Source organism: Lynx rufus, unplaced genomic scaffold (genome assembly GCF_022079265.1).
Source record: "Lynx rufus isolate CCGP_SWC_20201006 ecotype Redwood Valley unplaced genomic scaffold, mLynRuf1.p SCAF_10, whole genome shotgun sequence".
NCBI classification, from domain to species: Eukaryota; Metazoa; Chordata; class Mammalia; order Carnivora; family Felidae; genus Lynx; species Lynx rufus.
This window is the reverse complement of record NW_025814824.1, coordinates 31,226,990-31,254,568: the sequence shown is the minus strand read 5'-3', so window position 1 is coordinate 31,254,568 and position 27,579 is coordinate 31,226,990. Positions and strand designations below refer to the sequence as shown.

Sequence of the window (27,579 nt, the reverse complement as noted above, 5' to 3'; positions counted from 1 at the left end):
TTCCGCGGGCCTTCTCTGCCTGAAGAGGACACAATCTCGGCTTCCTTGGGTCTGTGGGGGAATAGAGGCTGCCCGCCGGGGGTGAGAGCACTGGGGACACGGCTTCGCGAAGTGTGGGGCTCTGCCAGGTCGGGTAGGTTTGTGTGCGGCGAAAGCCAGGGGGAAGTTCGAGGAAGCTCCCGGCAGATTCTCCCCTCCTCCAGCCTCTGTGCATGTGCGGGGGGGGGGGAGGGGGGGGTTGGTTCCCACCTACTTCTGCGGAGCAGGTGGGGCTGAGTCCCCTGTCTGGAGAAGGTACTTCCTGTGGGCTCTGGGTGCTGGGACTGTGGGCAGTGGAAAGGGAATCCGCCTTTATGATGTTTTCGATGAACACGAGGCTACCAACAGTAGCTTGTGCATTAGTCTGAGAATTAAGTGTGTAAGTTGCTGTCACAAGATGCTTTGTTCCCTTTGGTATTTTATTTAAGCCTCACAATTGCCTTTAACATTCCATGTTAAAAAGTGAAAGGAACTTACTGGGGACGGAATGATATACCTGAGGGCACGGCTGGTAGGTGAGAGAGGCTGGAATAAATACAAGTAGATTTTACTCCCTACTTCTTACTCTTTCCAATATCCATTCTGCCCCAAACCCAGAGGTGAAACCTCTGGAGCTCTTAGCAGAGTCCCCAAATTTTCAGAGGAGATATGATTGTGAAGTGAATATGGACAGAACCTCACAATGTGGTAAATATTTCCTGGGATTTGTGGATTCTTTTTAGAGCCCCTCCTTCAGACAGAGACTCTTGAACCTTCCTGCGCTAACCTATCTCCATCCTCAGAGGCACATTCTGATAATCTAACACAGTGCTGGCCAGTAGAAAGATAACACAAACCAAACATAATTTAAAATTTTTCAGTAGCGACAGTGAAAAGATTAAAGAGGTGAAATTTGTTTTACTGATGTGTTTAACTCAGTATATCCAAATTACTATTTTGATTTGTGAGTAGGCACACTTCAGGTGCAGTAGTTGCATGCAACTAATGACTACATTACTGGATTTGAAGTGAATTCCAAAGTCACATTTAGAGTGTTAAATGGAGATTTCAAATGCAGTAAATTTGTTTCTCAGACCTGGATCCCAGCCCCTCTGGAGGAAAGTAGGTCTTAAGATAGGAAAATGAAAGCCCTAGAAACCATTGTCAGCTCTTCTGACAGATCCTTCATTGGAGTTTCAGAACAGAGGCAGAAGGTTCAGGAAAGGCACAGGTCCTGATTTTCTATACCAGAAGCAGTTCTTGATCCCTGTACAGCATGAGTGATGTATATTCAGGAGTATTTTCATGAATTGTGTAATTTTAAACAGCTAGCTTACCCCACCTCCACCACCCCCCCCCCCCATAAATCCTTACAAAATATGACTCTTGGTAATGTCATCACACCCCTGAAGCCATCACAGACTGGACAGTGGCACTGGACCTCCTTGCAGAAGGTGGTAACTTGAGGTTGAGAGGGGTGGGTTACTGTCATGCTGCACAGGAACAGGCACGTCACTGGATGGCTGGTGAGGACATGATGCCCAGGGACGATATAACCAGTCAGAACTGGTGAAATCTTAAACAGCACCCAGTTTCCTTCATTCTCCCCTCTTTCCAGATTCTGAGCTGCCCTCACTCTATGTCCATCAGCACATATGGCATCTAGTTATGCGATGCTCCCTCTTTCCTGAATGTAGGTAATAATAAAAGGAGAGTAGAAGAAAGGCTTTCTATATTGGACACTTTGGAAGCCCAAAATATTGGGCCTGAAAGAATGATTTTTGTAAAGACACCCAAGGCAGAATCAAGAACTAAGCACAGTACTGTTTACTTAAATAGATAAGTACTATAGGCATCTTATTAAAAAATATGTCTTATAAGTTGCAACCAAGTTAGAACAAAAAGTTAGAAAATATATTTCTTGCATAAAGCATCCCATCTTTATTTTGGAGTTTTCTGGGGAAGTTCTAACTCAAGGTATAAAGACAACACAAACTTGATTAACAATCACATCTAAGTAATTTTTTTAACAGTTTAAATGAAGGTAGAAGGTTTTACCTTTGTATGCCTGAATTTGTTTAACCAATCTCCTTTTGTTTTATTTTGTGTTTTTTGTTGTTGTTCTTAATTAGAAGGGGACATAAATTGTTAATTCATCGACTTTTGAGTTACACAGCAGTGAAAAGACAAGTTTAAGCCGACATAATCATATTGGAGATGCACTTGTTCAGGTACTGCCTCTGTGTGGTCCCTCCTGTTCCTTCTCAAGAATGTCAAAGGGACATTCTTCTATAGGGAAACCTTTTTTTCTAGCTGGTGTTATGGAAATTTTTAGGCAAATGAAAATAGTTGTAAGGCAGACCAGGTGTCTCATAACTCTATTTTTCTTTCCTCTTCCCCAGGAGAACCTTTTCATTTCTTTACATTCTTCAAGGAGCAGCAGAAAATGAACATAGCTCAGGTGAGTTCTGTTTTAATAATCTGTTTGTTTTACAGTAGATTTTATAAGGGCTTAGGTGTCTATTCACATGGAAAAGTAAAAATAGAAATGGATCAGATGCCTTCATAGGTGGAGATACAGATGAAGAGCAGAGCAAAGGTAGCCTGTGGATATATGTAGATGCTCTTGTATTACAATTTTATCAAATTGGAGCTCTAAATCTATTTTTGAATTTTTGGTAGGCATGTCAGAGTGTTAGACAAACAATGCTTTTAAAGGTCAACACTGATGAGATGATTACGCAAACTGATACCTCATAGAATGTTAAGACATTTGAAGTTCAAAAAAAATCTGTTTTTCTTTTTTTTTAACATTTATTTATTTTTGAGACAGAGAGAGAGCATGAACAGGGGAGGGTCAGAGAAAGAGGGAGACAGAATCTGAAACAGGCTCCAGGCTCTGAGCTGTCAGCACAGAGCCCAACGCGGGGCTCGAACCCACAGACCGCGAGATCATGACCTGAGCCGAAGTCGGACCCTTAACCGACTGAGCTACCCAGGCACCTCCCAAAAAATCTGTTTTTCGAGTAGGTGATTTAGTTAACAATTTGTCAGTAATAACTCTAAAATAATACAGAACATTGTACTTGTTCTTCAGTAAAAGTAGAAGACATAATGCTAAATGTGAACTTGGTCAATTCTGTTTTCCAGAAATTCAAACATAAGAGTTGAATAAGACATTTTTTCTGATGAATCAACTGAATATCCTTAAAATTACTGTCCATAAATATTTTGAGTACCCTTGGTATTTGGATTGCTCAGCAGACAATTTAAAATTGTATTCTGTTTCAAATGTTTAAATACTTTCTATTCACACTTGGTTTCTCTCCCACTTGCCTATCATATCCAGTGACCAGAGACTTGACTGTAATCACATCCTTGAGTCTTGTCAAGTGCTTTCTTTACCTGACTTTTCTGAGCACTTGTCTCTGCTTCTCACTCTGCCCTTCTGGAAAATTTCTTTGTTAGTGTCTGTGACACCCTCCGCTGGCTTTTTCCTTCCCCTGCTGCTATCTTTGTGGAGTCATCTACTTTCCCTTGTACTTTCATGTGGCTCATCCCCCATTTTTGTCCTTGGCCTTTAATCTGCTCTATTATCTTGGTATGGTTTTATTCCCTTTATTTTTTTCTGAATTTATATTGAGATTCAGTTCATATACCATGCCATTCACCCATTTTAAGTGTAGAATTCAATGATGTTTTAGTGTAAATATGCAGATATCACCACACTCAATTTGAAAATACTTTCATCACCTTAAAAAGCACCTCTACATTTTATCCCTTCTCATCTGTTCATTTGCCTCTAAGCCCCAAGCAACCACTAATCTATTTTCTGTCTGTATAGATTTGCTGACTCTATTATTTCTTGTAGGAGGGTTCTGCCTATGACAAATTTTGTTTTTGTTTATCTAGGAGGGTTTTAATTTTTCTATTTTTACTAGTTATATAATTCTTGGTTGACAACTTTTTTTCTTTCAGCATTTGTCATACATCATTTCATTACCTTCTGTCCTCCATGGTTTCTGATTAGTAATCTGTTTTTAATACTGTTGTACATGATGAGTCACTTCTTTCTTGCTACTTTCAGTATTGTCTCTTTGTCTTTGTATTTGACAGTTTGATTTCCATGTGTTTAGGTGTGGATCTCGCACTCTAAATTTATCCTACTTGAAGTTTGTTGAGCTTCTTGGATTTGTAGATTAATGTTTATCATGAAATTTGGAGACTTCTTGGCCATTGTTTCTTCAAATATTCTTTCAGACTTTCTGTTTGGGACTCATGCATATGTTGGTAAGCTTAATGCTATCCCATATTTCATTTTCTGTCATTATTTTTTCTTTGTTTCTCACACTACATAATTTCAGTGGGCATCTTGTCCACTTTGTTCATTCTTTCTTTCACCTGCTCAAATCTGCTGTTGAACCCCTCCGGTGAAATTTTGATTTAGTTCTTATATTTTTCAACTCTTGAGTTTCTATATAATTTGTATTTGTTATATTTCTATCTCTTTATTGATATTCTTTATTTAGTGAAATTTTTTTTATATTTTCCTTTAGTCCTTGGACATTGTTTTCTCTAGGTATTTGACCATATTTAAAATAGCTGATGTAAAGTTATTGCCTAGTAAGTCTAATGTCTGCTTCCTTAGGAGTAGTTTTTATTAATTATACCTTTTCTGCATATATGTCTTTCTTTCTTTTCTTGTTTACTAATATTTTTGTTGCAAATTGGACATTTTAAATAAAATAATGTGACAACTCTAGAATTTCTCCTCTCCATAGGGGTCATTGTCAAAATTTATTTTGTTCAGTGACTTTTTAAAAAATTCTGTAGAGCCTGTGTTTCTTGTCATCTGAGGCAGCTAAAGTTGTCTACAGAAATTTCTTTAAATGCCTAGAACCAGTAAATTTTCCAGTCTTTGCTAAGGAGATCTGTGCATGTTTGGGAATTCCTTCTACATTCAGACAAGCAGTTAATAACTCTGCATTAGCCTACACTTCCTTCTAATGCCAAACTCAGAGTCACCTAGAATTGACAGCTTAGACCCTTCTCACATCTTTCCTGAGCATACTCACAGCCTTGGGTGTATGCACAGCTCTGTGCAAGTATATGACCTCCTAGATTTCAGGAATATATCAGAGCTTTTCAAAACATTTATGGACATCTCATTATCCAGCTTTTCCTTTCAAGCTTCTTAGTTAAGCCATTAATTGCCCCAGCTGTTATCTACCACCTCAGATAGCCATTAAGTTAAACAAATGCCTTTAGTTGTTGTTGTATTTAATGTTTATTTATCTTAAGAGAGAGAAAGCATGTGCATGTGGGAGGAGCAGGGAGAGAGGTAAAGAGAGAATTCCAAGCAGGCACCATGCTGTTCGCACAGAGCCATTACAGAGCTCAATCCCACAAACTGTGAGATCATGACCTGAGCCGATACCAAGAGTCGGACACTTAACCGACTGAGCCACCCAGGTGCCCTGCCTTTAGTTGTTTTTGACACATGTCTGTGAGAATAAGGCTTTTCACGCTCTGAGCTAGCTCAAATAAAGGCATCCTGATAACCAGGGTCTTTTAGGAAACCACCAAACAGGTCAAATAATGACAGTTTTCTGTGAATGAGGCTTTGATGGATCTCCAACCCAGTTCTGCTGTTGTTGTGGTTGCCAGGCTTCTGGTTGCAGACCATTGGTTCTCAAACTACTGCAGAGTTGGGAGAGAGAGGGATGGGAGCAGGGTAAGTTAAAAGGATATGGATCAGCATCCTTACTATGATTCCGCTGGTTTTTTTTAATGTTTTGAAGATAGCCTTTGTTAATTTCTATAATTTTGCCAGTTTTTTCATTGTTATTTATGGGTAAGAGAAATTTCTTAGATCCTTACTTCAACGTTTATATTTACGTCACTTGTTAGCTTATTTTTTTTTAATCCAAGTGATTTCATTAAGTCAGATAGTAAAGAGATTGGCAAAATGAAAGCAATGCCACTTTTCTCACTAATTTTTTTAGTTTTGGAGGGTATAATTAAAAATTTTTTTAGATTAAATTTTATGAGGGGTATTCCTGTTCTTTTGTTTGTTTTAGTTACCAGCTACTGAGTTTCACACACAGGAGGTACTCACTTAGTAATACCGAAGACATGAATGAACAAATAATTGGATACATAACACTGGGGGGAAAAAACTTGCTTCTATCCTATTATTTCTTAGTCTTTTTCTTTTTCTTTCCTATTTATAATTGTGATAAGAACACTTACATGAGATCTACTCTCTTAGCACATTTTTTATGTGTATAGTACAATACTGTTAACTATAGGTGAGCTACACAGCAGATCTCTAGAACTTAATGATTTTGCATAACTGAAACTTTTTACCAGTTGAACAGCAACTCCCCAATTTCCCCTCCTCCCAGCCCCTTTGAAGTGCTTTGTTGTGGAAATTTTCCCTTTTCTCATTTTCTAAGATTCTACCCTTTCCTGACACTTACTACTTTTCAGAAAACTTTTTATTTAGCTTTGTGGCCTATACTTTATTTGCCACCCTCTTTAATATTCAGGCTTCCTCAAATACTGTTTGGTATTTTTCTTTCCTCAGTCCCATATGGGATGCATAGCAAGCATATAGCTCAAATTGTTGTCTGTTTGCCTCTTAAAATTTTAGGTACAACCCAAATTGCTAATAAGTCCTAACTTCTTGCCGTCATTTTAGACCTCGCTTCTGTGTTCTAAAACCATGTGTATACTAGTTTAAGAGATAGGTCCAGTTTTATGTTCACAGACCCTTCAAGAACAACATGAACAGATCTGTTCACTAAAACTTCTAACATTTATTTTCCTTTTGTTTTCTAAATGTCAGTGTTTAGCATCAACATTCCAGAAGCTGCTCGTACAGTTAGACTAGGTGGTTGCACAAGAAGGTAGTTATCAAATTGGTTGTTGCTGCTGCCCTGTGATTATATCCCTATCATTATATTCATTGTTGTTACTTCAGTTAAAATAATGTTCTCTTATATTGCTCTCTATGGTTCCAACTCCCTGGTAAGTTGTTCTTTGCTCTTCATGAGCTCTAGATTTATGTTATCTTTATGTATTTATTTATACCTAAGTTTGATTGTGTAAAATATTTTCACAGCTTACATGTTATCTCTTCTTTGTCTCTCATTATTTACAATGATGATGCCTGAAGAGGGAATGAACATCTTAGAATTCTCTAAATACCCACGGTAATCACTTGGGATGTAGAGGAAGAATTGTAGGAAGCCTCTATACATTGAATTTTTTTGTCTTAAAAAAATCTATGGTTTATAAACAGATATAAATGAATTATAGTAAGTTAAAAATCTTGATAACTGAATAACTCCACAAAGACAAAATTAGGTCAGAAATAGATGCCTTTTAAACCATTTGTTTTAAAGCTTAAAAGTAAACAGGAAAAATAGTAATTCTCAAAGATACTTTCTTTTCACTTAATTCTGAATCCGTGAATAAAATGTATTGTCACAGGGGTCTGTGTCATTCGAAGACGTGGTTGTCGAATTTACCCAGGACGAATGGCAGTACATGAGCCCTGCTCAGAGGACACTGTACAGAGATGTGATGCTGGAGAACTATAGCCACCTCATCTCAGTGGGTAAGCATACCTTAGTATGTGACTTCCTCTAGGTTACATTTACTTTTTTTTTTTAAAGTTAACAAAACACATGGACTCTTTGTAGAGATTAATGTTGTACAGGCTTTTGAGTAAGAGGTCCAAGATAACTGAAGCCTTTAAGGAAACAGAAACAATGTTTATGTTACTACTTTCCATGGAAAACTTCAATTGAGCACATTATTTTGCTTCTCTTGCTACTGTTAACTTTCTACACCTTTGGAAACCAAAAAGCCAATGGATCTGGTCTATATATACCCTCAATTGTCATGTTTACAGGGTATTGCTTGACCAAACCCAAGATGATCTTCAGGTTGGAGCAAGAAGAAGAGCCCTGGTCCTTAGAGGAAGAATTCCTAAACCAGAGGTACCCAGGTGGGTGAGCACTGACAAAAGGAAACACTTGGGGTAGTTCAACTTAGGGGAATACCTTCGAAAGTTTGTTTTATCCTTTTAAACAGCTCTATTGAGATAGTTTACATATTGGACAATCCACCCATTTAAAGAGTACAATTCGATGGCTGTTAATATGTTCACAGATACGTGTAAACATAACCACACTCCCATTTTCATCACCTCAAAAAGAAACCTTATACCCTTTAGCTATTGTCTCCCTTCCTCCTGTCCCCTACAGCCTTAGCAATCACTGATCTACTTTCTGTCTCTATAGATATGCCTGTTACATTTCATGTAAATGGAATCACACATTATGTGGTCTTTTATGATTGGTTTCTTTCACATAGGATTACAAGATTCATGTGTATCAATATTTCATCCTTTGACAAAATAAGGTCTCATTGTTTGTTCATTCTTCAGTCATTAGATGTTTGGGATTCTACCTTTTGGCTATTATTGAATAATGCTAATAGAAACATTCATTTACAAGTTTTTGCATGGATTTATGCTTTTTTTTTGACATGTGTTTTTATTTATTGAGTTATACTTAAGAATGGAATCACTGGGTTTTATGGTAACTATTTCAGGAACCTCCAGACTATTTTTCACAGTGCCTGCACCATTTTTCATTCCTAATGACAGCATATGAGGGTTCTGATTTTTCCACGTCTTCACCAATAATTGTTATTATCTGACTTGTAGCCATCCTAGTAAAAGAGAAGTGATGTATTAGTGAAGTTTTGATTTGCATTTCTGTATTAGTCATCTGGCCTGGCATAATAAAATACCATAGTCTGGGTGGTTTAAACAACAGAAATTTTTCATAGTTCTGGAGGCTGGAAGTCCAACATCAAGGTGCCAGCATAGTTAATTTCAGTGAGGCATCTTCCTGGCTTGCAGATGACTGCCTTTTGACTATGCCTTCATATGGCCTTTCCCGTGTACTTGCATGGAGAGAAAGAGAGCTGTGATGTCTCTTCCTATTCTTATAAGGACACCAACCCTATAAGAGTTGGAGCTCTACCATTATGACTTCATTTAGCCTTAATTATTTCTCCAAAGGCCTTATCACCAAATTACATTGAGGGTGAGGGCTTCAACATATGAATTGCAATTCAGTCTATGACAATTTACCTGTTCACTGGTGATGTCAAGCATTTTTTCATGCGCTTGTTAGTATTTGTGCAAACTAATAAACAATTTCAAGAATTTCAAAAATTATAGTTTCAATATAACTCTTAGAGCAAAACGGTAAAATCATCCTGAGCGTGTTTACTGAAAGTTTTTGTTGTGAAACTATTAAAACAGATTGTGTAACATAAAAATTGACATAATTTTTGGACCATGCATGTTTCCCAGTCACTAAATATAAATGATTTGATCATATTAGTTAGCTAAAAAAGATATTCCTAAATAAGTATCTTTGAAAGATTGTAATAAAAGGATAGTAAAGTTATTAAGTCAAAAATAAAATAGTATAGGGTTTCATGTTCTCATTCAGGTTTGAATTTAGGCAATAAATGCATAACTTAAAAAAAAACGCCCTCTACTCAAGAGCACAAGTTACGCATTTGAATGACTACACCAAACAATATCATACCAATTATCATAAAACACAAAATAATGGAGTACTAAGAATTTAAAATTCACCAGGATTAGGAGGTAATAATGTACTTTATCTGATTATATTAGACATGCTATGAACATTAAATAAGTATGCCTATATAAACGTAGATGATATTTATATTAAAGGGAACCATATATTTGTACATGTATCCTAAAATCAAAGAACAAGCCTTTCAAGTTCCCATGGATTTATTATAAGATAGTGAAATGCAATATTAGTCTAAAAAAGAAAACCTCAATAAATCCAAATTAGAATCCCATAAATAGTAATCTGAACATATTTTGATAAATCTAGAAATTAATGATAACATGAATAAAAAAATCTATTGATATGGATATTTCAAAGATTACCTCTTTTAAACAACATATAAATACAAAAGGATATCAAATCCAAAATTGCATGACATTTATAAAAATAAATATGCATATTATTAACATTAGGATATGTGTAAGTTAATGAACAGAGGTAAATTGGTAGTCTCCTAGTAATAAATTAAGCAAGAACAATAACAAAAATGTACTAATACAAGCAGAATTTAAAAGTGAAATTAAAAATTAAAAACTGGAGGATTGAGAAATTGTCGTATGTTTCTTAGAATAAAAAACAGTAAAATGAATGAAATTTGAGCTAACCCTAACAAAAACAAAAGAAAAGAAGCACTTATGTGATAAATTCAAGATTGTAAAATTTAATGCAATATCAAAGCAAATCTTATTCATAGAAGTGATGTGATAGGATTTGCTCTATTAGATATGTAAAGCTGTGAGAGTTAAGTAGTATGAAACTGGAGGTGAGATAGTTTAATATAATAGTGAAACAGAAAAGAAAGGTCAAGAAAAACACATATGCTTTATAGATAATTGGTCTTTGACAGGTGGTTCTATTCCCACAGATCAGTGGAGAAAGAATGTTGAGGTAATCTTTTGGATCTACATGAAAAATGGGATTCAGGTGGCTTAAAGTCCTGATTTTCAAAGCAAAACTAGAAATATTCTATATGATAATGAGAATGTGTTCATGACTCTGCTTAGGGAAGAAATTAATAAGATATAAAAAGTATTAACTGGGGGAAAGATGGAGTAATGTATTTTGTTTTACTCTGCCCACTAAGTACAGCAAAATGTATACGTGTGTGTATATGTGTGTGTGTGTGTGTGTGTGTGTGTGTACAGACATAAACATAGACCTATATATATGTATATGTATATGCATATTATATATAAAAGTATATATATATATATTTGTGTGTTTAGAGAGAGAGAGGGAGAAAGACAGAGACAGAGAGAGAGAGGGAGAGAGGGGAAATGTAACATTCTGATAGATAACAAAACAATGAAGGTGAACTAGGGTCCTTGGCACTTGATAAAATACAGGGTGGTTAGTGTTAGGAAAATGCTGGTAGGGACCCTGATCTCTTACCCTTCTCCATTGTTAATAGAACAGCCCACTCCTCCAACTCCCAAAGGTGTCTGTGGAAGTTTAGTCCACACTTGGCAGTAGTGAAGCTGCAATCCACTTCTTTTGTTGGCATGATTTCAGAAGAGGTTGGCTAATACTGAACATTAATTTTGATAAGTCCTATTAATTTTTTCTTAAGGATCATGCATTTATTGTGCTGTCTAGAAGTATCAAAACTCAAAGTAACACAGATTTATTCATATGTTTTCTTCTAGAAATTTTTAAATTTCACATTTTATATTTTATGATCCACTTGGTAGTTTTCATAGACAGGATGAGTTATGTGTTAAGTTTAAATTTTTGAAAAGGGGAGTCTAGTTATTCTAGCACCACTTTATTGAAAAAATTATTATTTCCTATTGAATAGCATTTCCATTGTTCTTAGAAAATGGATGAACATAAAAAAAATAAAAATAAATAAAAATAAAAATAAAAAAAAATAAAAAGAAAATGGATGAACATATATTTTGTATATGGTACATAAGTATAAATATGTGTATATTTGTATTTTTATTCTGTACATTTAAGACTATATATTTCTGTGGTATCTCTATTCTTTTTTATTTATCTACATATTTATCCTTCCCCAGTACCACATTAATTTTATTACTCTATATTCTTAATTAGACCTTGAAGTCAGGTAATGTGAGTCCACCAATTTTCTTCTGTATAAATTTTAAAATCATCTTCTTGATATTTACAAAAAGCATGCCAGCTATTCAACTGGGATTGTATTGAATTTATAGATCAAAAGAGGATTGATATCTTAACAATATAGATTCTTCCAATCAATAAAGAACATATACATATCCTTTTATTTATGGTTTCTTTGATTCTTTTTATCAGTAGTTTTCAGCAGATACCAAGTATTTTGTTTTGTTTTTTCAGCACTATGGTAAATCATATTCCTTGTCAGATTTAAAATTCCAGTGATAATTGCTTGTATATAATTGGCTTTTGTATATTGGCTTTGTATTTTGCCTTGCTGAAAACAGTTATTAGTTAAGGAGCTCTTTTGAAGATCTTCTTCGGGCTCTCTGGGTAGACTTACTGTGTATCGTTTATTTCTATTCTTGCTTTATTGCATTGGTTGGAACTTCCACAGTCTGGAATAGAAGTGCTGAGGGTAGACAGCCTTGTCTTTTTCCAATCTTAGTATTCAGTCTCTTATTCTTAAGTAAGTCTCTTATTCTTAAGTATGATATTAGCTACAGGCTTTCTGTATATTCCCTTTATAATAGGTTAATGGATGGAATTTGAATTTTGTAAAATATTTTTTCCCTTAAATGATGTGATTTGTCTTCATTCTTTAGATGATTAAGATGATGGATTACATTGATTGACTTTTAAATATTGCAATAGTTTGTATTCTTGGGATGAACACCCACTTGATCCTGATAAATCATTTCTTTTCATATATAGTTCTTTTTGATGCTTTTTTTTGAGGATTTTTACATTTATATCATGAGGGATATTGGTCTGTAGGTTTCTTTTCTTGTGTTTTCTAGAAGAAATTATGTAAAATTGGTATATTATTATTATTATTATTATTATTATTATTATTTTTAATGTTTGGCAGAGTTCACTAGTTACTACCATCTGATCCTGGAGCAGTTTCTTGGAACTACATCTTTGTCGATCACATATTCAGTTTCTCAGATGCTGACCTATTGTGTTACCTCTTCCTTCATGAGTTAATTTGGTAGTTTTTTCAAATGAAATTTGTCCATTTCACTTAAATTGTCAAACTTATGGGCATAGAGCTTCCCCTAATATTCTTTTACTGTCTTTTTAGTATCGTATCAGTATTTATGTCCCCTCTTGCATTTTTTTCTGTTATTAATACTGTGTGTCTTCTCTTTTTTCTTCTTGGTTTTAGCGCTTAAAAAAAATCTTCAATGAACTAAGCTTTGGTTTCATTTTTTTCTCTGCTTTCCATTTTCATTTTCATTGTCATCTTTAGTCTTTATTATTTTCTTTTTTTCTTTCTTTAGATTTAATTTGTTCTCTTTGTCAAGTTTGTTAAAGTAGAAGCTTAGGTGACTGATTAGAGGTCTTTCTTTTCTAATATAAAAGATTGTAAGCTATGAATTTATCTCTGAGAACTACTTTAGCTGCATCCCACAAATTTGTATATGTTCTAAACAGTTTTTGTTTTCATTCAATTCTAAATATCTTAATTTCTTGGGAGATTTTCTCTTTGACTAATGGATTAATTGGAAGTATATTAACTTACAAATATTTTGTGTCTCTCCAGGTAACTTTGTGTTAATCATTTCTAGTATAATTTCTCTGTGGCTTGAGATTATACTTTATACAATTTCTGTTCTTTTATATTTGTAAAGATTTTTCTTGTAGTCCATGATGTGGTTTGCCTTGATGAATATTTTATGTATATTTAAGAATAATATGAATTCAGCTATTTTTAAAATGTTCTTGGGTTTTGAGAGTATAGTTATTCCAAATGCTGCTGCATCCCTTCTAGCTATAATATTGTATTCCTGCCTCTTTTCCCTTTTTTCCTTCCCCTACCTGCTGTGTTGCCACAAGTACCCTAAAACAGATTTATTTCTTTTGCAGATTCCATAGAGTAGATAGGAATGTGGTTTTAGGAATAGTTGCGGTAGTGATTGTTGTTACCATCCCTGAATGTCCTATGAATAGAACTTGCTTAGGATTCTTCATGATCTTTCCACTAAGCTCTTGGTTTGGCTCATGGAAAGAAATTTTGCAAGTGTCCAGTCCTTTATACCTGTGGCAATGGAACTTTCATTTCCTGTTAAACCTATCTAGAACCACAGGGAAATATTCCATTTTTGTTAGGCTTGAGTAGGGTGCATATTGTCAAAAAGATTTTCTGTTCTGTTAGACTATCTTTATTTCAGACCTTTGGCCAGAAGGAATAGGGTTTTCTTGTAGCTCTTTTTGTCTGTGTGTTGTTGACTTTGGATTACAGGCTTCTCCAACACTCCAGTACCCCATATAAGAATTATGGGAAACAGAAAAGCCTTGAAATCCTCTGCCATGTCATTTCTTGAGTCCCAAAGTTCCACATTCCATTTTGTAGCATCTTACTTACTTTTTTATTTATTACTGATTGATTTATTGATTTTCCAGGGATATTTTAATTGTAAGAGAGAGGACTTAGGAAGATAGATACTCCATCTTGGCCAGCTCTGGAAATAATACCTGTTTTCTTTAAATAACATGGATGAAGGGAGAGAGAGTATATTTCTTTTTCTCTGTGTGTATGAATTGCTAATCTCTGGGAATGTGACCTGTAACAGTAGATTACAATACATAACAAACATATGGCTATAAATTCCTTTCCATAAGAAATGTAAGATACAGAGATGTTTTCAATTTTTCTCATTTTAGGATATCTCAGCATTGATATTCACATTGAGGGGAACCAGGAAAAACAAGAGAAACCTCTGTGGCAAGTAATATTCACTAATAACAAAACATTGAGTAAAGAAGAGCAGAAAGTCTTAGAAAAACCGTTTAATCTGGATATAACTCCAAATTCTTCAGGAAATATGCCTTGTAAATATGACTCATGTAGAATGAATTTGCCAGTTGTTTCTGAATTAATTATTTGTGATAGAAACTATTCAAGAAAGAAGGCTGATTACATGGATGTATGCAAAAAATTGAAGCTTGATACTAAGCATGAGAAAACTTACACTGGAGAGAAGTCTTACAGATATAATAAAAATGTAAAACCTCTCAGTTATTGGAAAAACCATCAGAAACTTCAAACCCTGGAACAATCTTTTGAATGTAATGAATTTGGGAAAATTTTACGTGATAAGACTGTTTGTGTTATAGGAGAGGAATCCTATAAGGGTGATGAATTTAGGAAAAACTGTGATAACTACATGAGAACTGGCACAAAAGAGAAATGCTTTCATCTTAATGAATGTAGGAAATCCAAAACCACTATTGAGAATTACAATAAAGTTCACATGGCTGTGGCACACTATGAATGTAATGAAAGTGGGAATAACTTCAGCAGTATCTCATCTCTCACTCAATCTCAGAGAACTGCTACAGAACAGACTAGTTTTGCAAGCAATAAGTGTGATGAAAACTTGAGCCAGAGCTCAGCCCATATAGTACAAAAAAAGACACAAACTAGAGATGAATTTTGTGTGTATAATGGATGTGTAAATACCTTCTACCAGAAATTAGACCTTATAGTATGTCAGAGAACTCACACAGAAGAGGAATTGTACCAGCGTGATAAATACAGGAGGTCCTTCCATCAGAACTTAGCCCTTAGTGTACATCAGCAAAGTGAAACTGGAGAGAAGTCATTTGAATGTAATAAATGCAAGAAATCCTTTTACCAGAAAGTACAACTCATTCATCATCAGAGGACCCATCCAGGGGAGAGACCTGAGGAATGTGGGGAATCTTTTTGTTCAAATTCATACCCTGTTCATTATCCTGAAACTGATATAGGGGTCAGTCTCTATGAATGTAGTAAATGTGAGAAAACTTTCTGTCAGAAGTTAAACCTCAGTGAAAATCGGACAGTTCACACAAAGGAGAAACCTTATGATAATAGTGGATGTGGGAAATCTTACAAGAAGTCTGCTCTCGTAGTATGCCAAAGAACACACACAGGGATGAAACTCTGTCAAAGTAATGTATATGGAAAAACATTCTCCAAGATGTCACATATCAGAGAACATCAGAGAATTCACACAAGGGAGAAATCCTACAAATGTATTGAATGTGGGAAAGCTTTCTCTAAGACATCACATCTCAGAGCACATCAGAGAATTCACACAGGTGAAAAACCCTACAAATGTGTTGAATGTGGGAAAACTTTCTCTAATAAGACACACCTTAGTGCACATCAGAGAATTCATACCGGGGAGAAACCCTATGAATGTAATGGATGTGGGAAAACTTTTGCTGATAATTCAACCCTCAGAGCACATCAAAGAATTCACACAGGGGAGAAACCCTATGAGTGTAATGAATGTGGGAGGCCTTTTACCCATATATCTGTTCTCAGAGCACATCAGAGAATTCATACCGGTGAGAAACCCTATGAATGTAATGACTGTGGGAGATCTTTTGCCCATAATTCAGCCCTTAGAGCACATCAGAGAATTCACACAGGAGAAAAACCCTATGAGTGTAGTGACTGTGAAAAAACTTTTGCCCATAATTCAGCTCTCAAAGTACATCAGAGAATTCACACAGGAGAGAAACCATATGAATGTAATGAATGTGCAAAAACTTTTGCCCATAATTCAGCCCTCAGAGCACATCAGAAAATGCACACAGGGGAGAAACTCTATGAATGTAATGAATGTGGGAAAACTTTTTCACAGAAGACACACCTCAGTACACATCAGAGAATTCACACAGGTGAGAAACCTTATGAATGTAGTGAATGTGGGAAAACCTTCTCTCAGAAATCATACCTCAGTGGACATGAAAGAATTCACAAAGGGGAAAAACCTTATAAATGTAATGAATGTGGGAAAACATTTGTTTATAAGGCAGCTCTCATTGTCCATCAAAGAATTCACACAGGAGAGAAACCCTATGAATGTAATGAATGTGGGAAAACTTTCTCCCAAAGGACACACCTCTGTGCACATCAGAGAATCCACACAGGGGAGAAACCTTATGAATGCAATGAATGTGGGAAAACTTTTGCTGATAATTCAGCCCTCAGGACACATCAGAGAATTCACACAGGGGAGAAACCCTATGAGTGTAGTGAATGTGGGAAAACTTTCTCCAAGACATCACACCTCAGAGCACATTTGAGGACTCAAACAGGGGAGAAACCCTATGAATGTAATGAATGTGGGAAAACTTTTTCCCAGAAGTCATATGTTATTGCACATCAGAGAATTCATACAGGTGAGAAACCCTTTGAATGTAATATATGTGGGAAACCTTTTGCCCATAATTCAACTCTCAGAGTACATCAGAGAATTCACACAGGTGTAAAATCCTATGAATGTAATGAATGTGGGAAGACTTTCTCCCAGAAGTCACACCTAAGTGCACACCAGAGAATTCACACAGGGGAGAAACCCTATGAGTGTAATGAATGTGGGAAAGCTTTTGCACAAAATTCAACTCTCCGAGTACACCAGAGAATTCATACAGGAGAGAAACCCTATGAATGTAATGAATGCAGAAAAACTTTTGTCCGTAAGGCAGCTCTTAGAGTACATCACACCAGAATGCACACCAGAGAGGAAACCCTTACATGTAGTGAATTTGGGAAGTCCTAATGGGACTCAGATCTTATTGGATAACATATATTAAAGAAGCTTATGTCACATAGACTGGCAAACTGTTTCCTTTTCCACTAGGCACATACATACCTTGTCTAATTTAACAGTCTGTCCTTCATTCAAGTGATGCTGGTCATGGAATATGACACTATTACATTTAATCTAAGTCTAACCTTCAGAAGTCACCTTACATTCTTTCTGTCCTATATTATACTGTATAGAGATATTTCCAGGGCAGACTTCAGTGCCATGTATTAAATATGGTAGAACATAAGGTGAAAGAAGCCAAATCTGAATAACTGGGTGAAACAACACCTCCACTAACATCTTCACAAGTTGGCTTAAAAGAAAAACATCAAATTGTACTCTGTTGAGCTTTTACAGATTTTGTTCTATTGGTTAAACACACATAGCTTAGATAATTCTGTTATGGTGGGACAAAACCCTATGAATATAAATGTCAGGAAGACCTATAAAATTCAGCCTGTCACTATGTATCAGATTTCATATGAGGAGAAAAGCTGTCAACATCTTGAGTGATCAGAAGCCTTCATTAAAAATTAGAGAAATCTCAGGGAAAAACAAAAGCCTTTACTAGATGTTAAACATCAAATAATTAAGATTTGACCAAAATCTTATAATTTGATAATTTATATTTTAATGAATATTGAACAGTTGTTTCAGATTTTTTTCCTGAGGAAATGTATCAGTTTCAGAATTGAAGATAAAATCTTCACCTAGAACTGTTGTACCTAAATTTGTGATTTATATATAACTTCAAGTTTTATAGAAAACATATAATAAAATATTCACCTGTACAGAAACTCACTGTGGAATGTGAAGTTTTAAAGATGGAGGAATAACTTAAATTCTGTGTACAACCCCAATAAATGTTTGTGGCTAGTCTCTGAGCTATGTGGTACATCTGTATTAGTTTGTGTAATAATTCATTATTGGTTATGAGTTCTAGTAGAAGACAGCAACCAAACCTCCTCTGGACCTAATCCATTTTCCTTTTTGATTTATAATTTATGTTCTTCTGTTGGCTTCCTTCAGCTTGATGCTGTTGATGCTGTGAGATTTTGGCCTGCCTGCTAGTGTGGCCCTGTTTTTCTAGGATATTGGAGATCCATAAGATTTCCTAAGTATCCTCGTGTATCTGGATGGGTGAGTGGGCTGAATGTTGATTCTTACATGGTTTTTTGGCCTTCATTATATCGCACAAGTGGCTTATTTTGCACTAATTATAAAGGAAATCATCTCATCCCTCTTGTATGCATGTAGCCTGGGCATCTCATGTAGGCTCGTTTTCCAACCTCATAATGTATGCTCACACTGCAGCATTGCAAACCAGTGTTATTTCTGTCCTGCTTGGACAGTAGGTTTTGGAATTGGAATGAAAAAGGCTACTTTCATGTCATAAGTACCACACTGATATTGAAAAACAGACTAACTTGAGAACAGGTATTTTTTTGACAGTGGGTGGTTACCACCCAGCGGCATCACTACCAAAGAAAGCCATTGGATGAAGGCTGTATCATCATAGTACCAGGGGTACTACACCAGCCACTGAATCAGCACTCCTTGTGACAAGGAAGTTCCAGCAGGTAAGAAAATGTTTGCTCTTCCTCAGTCTCTGTGCTCTTCCTCAGTCTCTGACACCTTGATGCAACTTGAGCTTATTGTACAATGTTCAAAGGGAAATGAAAGAAAAAAACATCTCTTTCCACATGTCTGATTTTTTCAGAAAACTGTATGAAAAGGAAATTATCAAATCTTGAATACATTAAAAAAATTAACTTCAGTTTAGAATAGTGTTAGATTTAAATAATTACCAATACTAGGTGCTATATACTCACCCAGTTCCTCTTATTAACATCTTTTATTACTCTGGTATATTTGTCTTAACTAAATAATGACACTGATACATTATTAACTAGACATCATTTTTCAGATTGCACTGTTTTTTCCTAATTTTTTTTTATATTTCAAGATGCCATTCAGGATACCACATTACATTTAATAGTCATGTCTCCTTATCTTCCACTAGTCTGTGACAATTTTTTAGACCTTCCATGTGTCAGTTACCTTGACAGTTTTGAGAAGGACTTGTCAAGTATTTTATAGAATACCTCTCGATTTGGATTTCTTATATCTTTTTTTTTTTTTAATGATTGCACTGGCACTACAGATTTGTTTTGTGTATCCATTTTATTTTGTAGGAAGATCACAGATAAAATGCTATTCTTACCATATTAATAGTATATGCTATCAACATGAATAATCACTGACAATGCTAAGCTTGATCACCTGGTTTAGGTTGTATCCCTCAAAATTGTGTAGGTGAGCACTATGCTACTTGGTAAAAAATTATTTTATCTTATTTAGTTTATATTGTACACAAACTAATATCAGAATACTTTTTATATATTTCTGATTTTAATGTTGGAAACTATAAATACAGATAGGTAAAAATTATAACACCAAGAATTTAAAAACTTCACACTGATCCAGTATATAGTCCAAAATTTGTGTTTTTAGTGTTTATTGGAATATGAATGAATCATTGCCCTTTGACCCCAAGGATTTAATTTCAGAATTTTATTTTCATACATCATCATCAGAGTAGTGCCCAATTCTTCTAAACTATTTAATTGCTAAAGCTTGGACTTTTGAGTAATGAAAAGACTGAAAGAAAGTTTGTGTTTCATGAGCTTATCAACCCAGATCATTGCATTAACCCAGATAACAATAGGAGATATGAACAATGACCAGCCATCATAACTAAGAAATCTGATAATAGGAGAAATAAGTAAAACTTAGAAAGGTGGAGTATTAAAAAGCTTTTAGCTTGTATAGGGTCTTTCAAAAGCATTGATAAATTGGATGGTACTAGTCAGAAGATTTAAAAGGAATGGGTGTGATCATTAGAAAGCTAAGTTTAGAAATATATGCTAAAGCCATAGGTAGATGACATAGATATATAAAGATGAAGGAGCAGGTTACACCCAGATAATAACTAAACAATGGAAGGATCATAGAGAAGCAAGAGCTACTAGTGAAGCAAGAACACGTGGGCATATGTTACTGCACACATATAATGCATATTGTCCAACATAAGTGTGAATGAAAATCTAATAGGAATTCTTATAAAAGCAACACTTCTGGGAGAAAACTATGCTGAATGGAGTACATGTGGAAAACAGTTTTGTTGATAAACACGTTCTCAAAACAGGCATATGCCTCTGATAGAAGATAGTAATGCAATAGCACAGGTAGAATGTAATTATGTCCCTATTGAGATAAACAAGAATAAGACACTTACTACACTACTCTGGAATCCAGAAAAGATTGTTGATGGCCAGAGTGCAGTAAATCCAAGAGAAATAGATCAGAAACAAGCAAGAACAGTGAGAAAGTTGTTAGCATAGAAAATAAGGCAACAAAACACTAAATAAACAACATTAAAAAAAAAGATTATATATGACTTGTGACCAGACAAGAGAAAGAAAAAAGTTACACATTGAAAAATGAACACAAAGTCTAAAATGACAATACTGCCACATTGCCAGAAAATGTGGTGCACTAACAATGACAGTTAAACAGGATTAAAGTGCTGAAGAAGACTCATAGGACCCAAAATGACAATGCTGACAAGTGTGCAATTTATTAAGGGAAAGGGACGCAATATAGGATGTCATTATTTGCATCACAGCCAAAGGCTGCTTCATACCACAAGGTTTGGATAATGGCCAGGCATCAGCTTCCATTTTCCTCCATTGTATGAACACAATTTCACTGCCAGAAAAGAGCCATGTGCACAGAATCACTCAGAAGCTCAAAATGGATTTACTGCTGAGGTTTCTTTCCCCTGCCAGATATGTAGGCATATTCTTGCTATGTAATCAGCCCCAAAAGCAGAGGACTCTGAAGGTCTCAGTGAAAACAGGTATAAATCATCAATCACACTGTTATTAATAAACACTGTTGATAAGTTGTTAAAATCTGCCTCCAAACATTTTGGACTGCTGGTTACAAAGAAACATTGTTAATATATTTCATTCCTTAAACAACAGATAATGATGTGCAGATACCTTAGCTCAGGACTATTCTGGGTCTGCAGGACTTAACCCTCACAGCAAAGTCCACCATCCTGATTTTGGGTCAAAGCCTTTTATAACAAGAGTAAAAACAACAACAACAAAATTCATTCTTAGTTTGATAGCAATCATGTAGATGTGTCTTTCAATAGCATATAATCAAATAGATAATCAAAACACATATACATATTTCCAAGAGTTGTAATAATCAGGGAGGATTTGTATCATTTAAACCATCCTATAATGCAGCACAAATTGTCTTATATTTTTATATTTTTCCCTTTTGTTTGCCTCCCTGATCTATAGCTATCTATACTTTTTGGTATACATCTATTGAATAATTAAGAACCCTAGTCAATCTGTCATCACTTAAGTCATTTAGACTGTAGGCCAATTCTGTTTCATAGAATAGTATTCTGTGAAATGAAAACCATAAGAGACAGACACATTAGTATTATTCCACACAGTCATTGTCTGAGCTCTGGTCTATTTGTTGATTAGGAGTACATAAAACCATCCTGGAAGTATGTTTATTAAATTAGCCATTGTACAGCTCCCTCGTTTTTCTTTTTATTAAAAAAAATTTTTAATGTTTATTTTTGAGAGACAGCATGAGCGGGAGAGGGCACAGAGAGAGAGGGAGACCTAGAATCCGAAGCAGGCTCCAGGCTCTGAGCTGTCAGCACAGAGCCCAACGCGCTCGAACCCACGAACTGTGAGATCATGACCTGAGCCAAAGTCGGAAGCTCAACTGACTGAGCCACCCAGGCGCCCCAGCTCCCTCGTTTTTTAGAAGAAGAATTTTGGTAGTCTTTGTCCCAAGGGACATCTAAATCTAAGCTAAAAGAGCATATCATTCACTTGTTCTGAACTTTTCAAAAGGCACCAGAGTGATCTTAGATTTTCCTCCCTTGTAACACCCAAAGGTTGGCTACTTTCCACTAAGCAACAATCTCACATTGTACTCACTTACCATTAATTGAAAAATAAACCTTTCTCCTTGAAGTCAGTGATGGTAATGGTAACAAGATGAGATGACCAGGCCTTATTCTTTGGGCCATTCCCAATCATATAGAGTTGGATTGGATAAATACAGAGAAATATATCTATTCAACCCACTAGGCAACAAAATATTTGCATAGTCAAGCCCAACTAGGTGAAATATAAAGAGAATTTTGTCCATCCCATCAATATCTTGGGAATTCTTGTTATTAGTCAAATTAATACACATAGTTTCTGGTTTTGGAATGTTTCTTGCACCTTAATTTTAGCCCTGTTAGGGCCTTCCAGATATGGCATTTAAAAAAGAAAATTGTAAAGTATAGATGAGTTGTATGTAAACTTATTTTTCATCCCCTATGATATGGACTGAATGTTTGTGTCCCTACCCACCCTCACCCCACCCCTGAATCCATACTTTGAAGGCTTAATTCCCCAGTGTGGTAGTATTTGAGATGTCGAGCATTTAGGAGGTAATTAGGTTTAGTTGGGTCATGAGGATGCAGCCCCCATGTTGGCTTAATGTCCTTATAAGGGGAAGAGACCAGAGCCCTCACACTTTGCTCCATGTCAAGATATAGCATGCAAGGAAGCTATCTGTAAACCAGGAAGAGGACCTTTACCAAGAACCCCCACCATGCTACCAATTTGATCTCAGACTTCCAGCCTCCAAAACTGTGAGAAATAGATATTTGTTATTTAAGGCACCATATGTGTGGTGTTTTTTTATAGCAGTCTGAATTAAGACATAGTATTCTATCTTCCCAGTACTACCAATAAAACAGTGATTTAACTAATCAAGACTCAACTTTAAGTCCCTCATGTTAAATTGCAAAACAATGCTGAAGGTTTGTAGATTAGTGCTTCTATCTTTTGTTACCCCTGTGTATTGAAGCAGATATTTAAATTGCTAATTCTGATTGTTTACTAAATGGTCACTAAATTAACCACACTTAATCCAGTAGTCCAGTTAGTATATCCTTTTAGTTTGGTATATCTTTTAGTTTCACAGGAACTTTCAACCACCATCTTATACACTTCCTCCCAATTTTCACTGTTATTTTCTGTTTCCAGTTTTGGATTCAGTTCCTGGAGAGAAACGTCTGCCACATTCACTCCACTCCACACAGTCACACTTGGGACACCATGTTCTTCCCAAATCCATCCATGGCAGCTGCTGGGTTGAATGCCAAGTTTTTTCAGCCATAAAATAGCTAAATCTAACAGAATCCAGATTACACCCACTTCCTCTAGGTGACATATGTGGGAATATCTGCTGGGTTGGAAACCATAATTATGAATCAATAAGGGCTGTATGTGACTATCTGAGGAATAATGAATTTGAAGACATTAACATTCCTCTGCACCGGATTGAGATGGCTCTTTCTCTACTGCTGGCGGACTCCTGTAGTTATCACCACAATCTTAGAACTGGCAGTCACAGGTAATCCTTATCTGTCATGTCACAACTTCAGGTGTCTGAAGAAATAATGTCCCATGTTGCAGATCCATCATTTCTCCTTTGAGTTTATCTTCCAAAATGCCCACAGGGCAAGCTCATCATCCTGAGGCTTTCCCAACATACTGATGGCACACACTGTACCAACATCCACTACAGTGATCTTATTGTTTGAGACGGTTGCCTCTTCTACAACTGGTGTAATCAGTTTTTCCTTAAGAGTTGCCATTGTATCCAGGAAAGAAATGTCTGTAAAAGTCTTGTGAAGGAGACAATGTCAGATTCTGGCACTCTTTTCTCAGACTCATAGCCTTAAGAACTATGAAGAATAAATTTTTTTTAAGCCATCTAATCTATAATTTATTATAGCAGCCTGAACTAAGGGCCCATCCATATAACCTCATTTTCCTTAATTACCTCTTTTAAGGCCATGTTTCTAAATACAGTGGCATTCTGAAATACTGAGAGCTAGGATTTCAACATATGAATTTAGAGGGGCTACACTTCCCTCCGTAATATAGATGAATCTTAAAAACACACTTAGTGAGATAAGCCAGAGACAAAATAATAAAAATTGTATGATTTCACCTATATAAGGTACCTACAATAGTCAAATTTATAGAGACAGAAAGTAGAATATTGGTTACCAGAAGGTGGAGAAAGAGAGGAATGGAGAGTCATTTTTTAATGCGTACAAAATTTCAATTTGGGATGATGACAAAGTTCTGAAGATTGGATGTTGTGGCAGTTGCACACCAATGTGAATGTACATAATGCCATTGAGTTTCATATTTTAAATTATTGAAATGGTAAATTTTATGCTGTGTATTTTACCACAATTTTATGTAGAAATAAAACATACAGTAATGGAAATAAGGGATGCCTTTAATGTGCTCATTAGTGTACTCATTATAGCCAAGAAAAGAACAAAAAGAATCAGTGAACTTCAAGGTATGTCAATACTTCAAAGAAGGAAAGTGTGAAATTAAAATTAAAACTTTAATGTTTTTACTTTTAATTGATCTAAAACATGTTTTTAAAAGCAATAACAATCACAATATGTTGGGTGATTATAGGATATAGGTAAGTAAAATGAATGACAGGAATGTCACAGGGACATAGGGAGAACTAGGGAATACTCTTATAAGGTATCTATGATACATGTGAAGTCATATAGTGATATTTAAAAGTAGACTTAGAATACATTTTAAGCTGTAGGGCAACCATTAAGAAACTAAGATAAATATAATTTTTCTTCATATATTTTCCCTCTGCTATAATGGGTTGTAATTGACAAAATTGTATACATTTAAAGGGTACAATGTGATCATTTGATATATGTATACCTTGTGAAATTATCACAATCACATTAATAACTCATCTATCACTTCACATAGTTTTGTGTGTGTGTGTATGAGAACTCTTAAGATTTACTCTCTTAGCAAATTTTAAGTATACAATACAGTATCAACTATAGTCTACATGCTTTACATTAAACCCTCAGAACTTATTTATCCTATAACAATATTTGTATCCTTTTACTAACATTTCCCCATTTCCTCCATCATCCTGGCAACCACCATTTTATTAGTTAAAAAAAAAAATTTTTTTTTTTTTTAGATTTCACATCTACATGATACTATACATTAATTGTCTTTGTCTGGCTTCATTACTTAGCATAATGCCCTCCAGTTTCATCCATGATGTTGCAAATGGCAGGATTTTCTTTTCTTAAGGTTGAATACTATTCCATTGTATATATACATATACTACATTATCTTTACACATTCATCCATCAGTGTACACTTAGGTTGTTTCCATACCTTGGATATGAACATAGGAGTACAGATATCTCTTTGGGGTAATGATTTTGTCTCCTTCAGATATACACCCAGAACTGGAATTGCTGGATCATATGATAGTTGTATTTATTTTTTATTTTTTTTAATGTTTATTTATTTTTGACAGAGAGAGATAGAGCATGAGCGGGGGCGGGGGGGGGGGGGCAGAGAGAGAGGGAGACACAGAATCTGAAGCAGGATCCAGGCTCAGAGCTGTCAGCACAGAGCCCCACGTGAGGCTAGAACTCACAGACTGCGAGATCATGACCTGAGTGGAAGTCGGACGCTCAACCATCTGAGCCACCCAGGCGCCCCTATGTTGTTTTTTTTTTAAGAACCTCCATACTGTTTTCTATTGTGGCTAGATAGTTCACATTGCCACCAAAAGTGTACACAAGTTTCCTTTTCTCTACATTCGCACTAGTGTTTATTATTTCTTATCTTTTTGATAGTAGATATCCTAACAACTGTGAAGTAATATCTCATTGTGATTTTAATTTAGATTTCCCTGATGATTAATAATTTTGAACATCAGTTCATGTCTTGTTAGCTTTGTATGTATTCTTTGGAAAATGCCAGTCAGGTCCTTTGCTCATTTTTTAGGCAGAATTTTATTTATTTATTTAGCTATTGAGTCATAGAAGTTTTGTATATATTTTAAATATTAACTCCTTATCAGATGTATGGTTTGCAAATATAATTTTCCAGTTCATAGGTTACATTTTTCTTTTGTTGATTTTTTTCCCTTTGCAATGTAGAAGCCTTTTAGTTTTATGTAGTCCCGCTTTTTTGTCATTGTTTTTGTTTTGTCATTGTTGGCTTGTTTCATTTTTGCTTTAGTTTCCTGTAATTTTGATGTCATACCCAAAAAATTATTGCCAACAACTATAGCAAGGAGATTTTTTCCTATGCTTTCTTCCAGGAGAGTTACAGTTTCAGATCTTTTATTTAAATCTTTAATTCATTTAGGGTTAATTTCTGTGAGTGGTGTAAGATAGGGGTTCAGTTTCATTCTTTTGCATGTGAATATCCACTTTTTCCAGTAACATTTATTGAAGTGACTTTTCTTCTCCATTGTGTTTTGGTGCCCTTTTCAAATATTAGTTAATCATATATGTGTGGGTTTATTTCTGGGCTTTGTATTCTATTCCATTAGTCTATATGTCTGTTTTTATGTCAATACCGTACTGTTTTGGTTACTATAGATTTGTAATATAATTTGAGGTCATGAAGTATGATACCTCTACCCTCATTCTTCTTGCTCAAGATTGATTTGGATGTTTGGGACTTTGGGGTTCCATATAAATCTTAGGAATTTTTTTTCTAGTTCTGTGAAAAATGCCAGTGGAATTTGATGTGTATTATATTGAATATGTATATCACTTTGGATAGTATGGATATTTTAACAATATTAATTCTCCTAATTATGCACATGGAATATCTTTTCCTTTATTAATGTCTTCTTCAATTTCTTTCATTAGTACCTTAAATTTTCCATGTACAAATCTCTCACCTCCTTGGTTAAGTTTTTTCCAAGGCATTTGTTGTTTTTGATTCTATTGTAAATAGTATTGCATTCTTAATTTATCTTTCAGATAGTTTATTTCAGATAGCTATTGATGTGTAGAAACAACTGATTTTTGTATGTGGATTTTGTATCCTGCAAGTTTATGGAATTTATTTATTAGTGTTATAGTTTTCTGGTGGAGTCTTTAGGATTTTTTTATATATAACACCATCATCTGCACATAGAGGCGATTTTAC

At 35.2% G+C, this 27,579-nt stretch overlaps 1 protein-coding gene and 1 pseudogene across 2 annotated transcripts; one reads left to right on the top strand and one right to left on the bottom strand.

The window, feature by feature from the left end:
• On the top strand, window positions 1-25,545 carry ZNF658 (zinc finger protein 658). Of its 2 annotated transcripts, XM_047103271.1 has the most exons (7): window positions 1-133; window positions 2,151-2,249; window positions 2,421-2,479; window positions 7,516-7,642; window positions 7,940-8,035; window positions 14,520-19,023; window positions 23,590-25,545. In XM_047103271.1, exons 3-6 carry the CDS (start codon window positions 2,465-2,467, stop codon window positions 17,411-17,413), a joined length of 3,132 nt encoding a protein of 1,043 aa, XP_046959227.1. In that variant the 5' UTR covers window positions 1-133; window positions 2,151-2,249; window positions 2,421-2,464; the 3' UTR covers window positions 17,414-19,023; window positions 23,590-25,545. The 2 variants fall into 2 exon arrangements, with proteins under 2 accessions (XP_046959227.1, XP_046959235.1); XM_047103279.1 differs by lacking the exon at window positions 2,151-2,249.
• On the bottom strand, window positions 23,443-24,203 carry LOC124524222 (L-lactate dehydrogenase B chain-like; annotated as a pseudogene).
• Window positions 25,546-27,579: the final 2,034 nt, after the last annotated feature.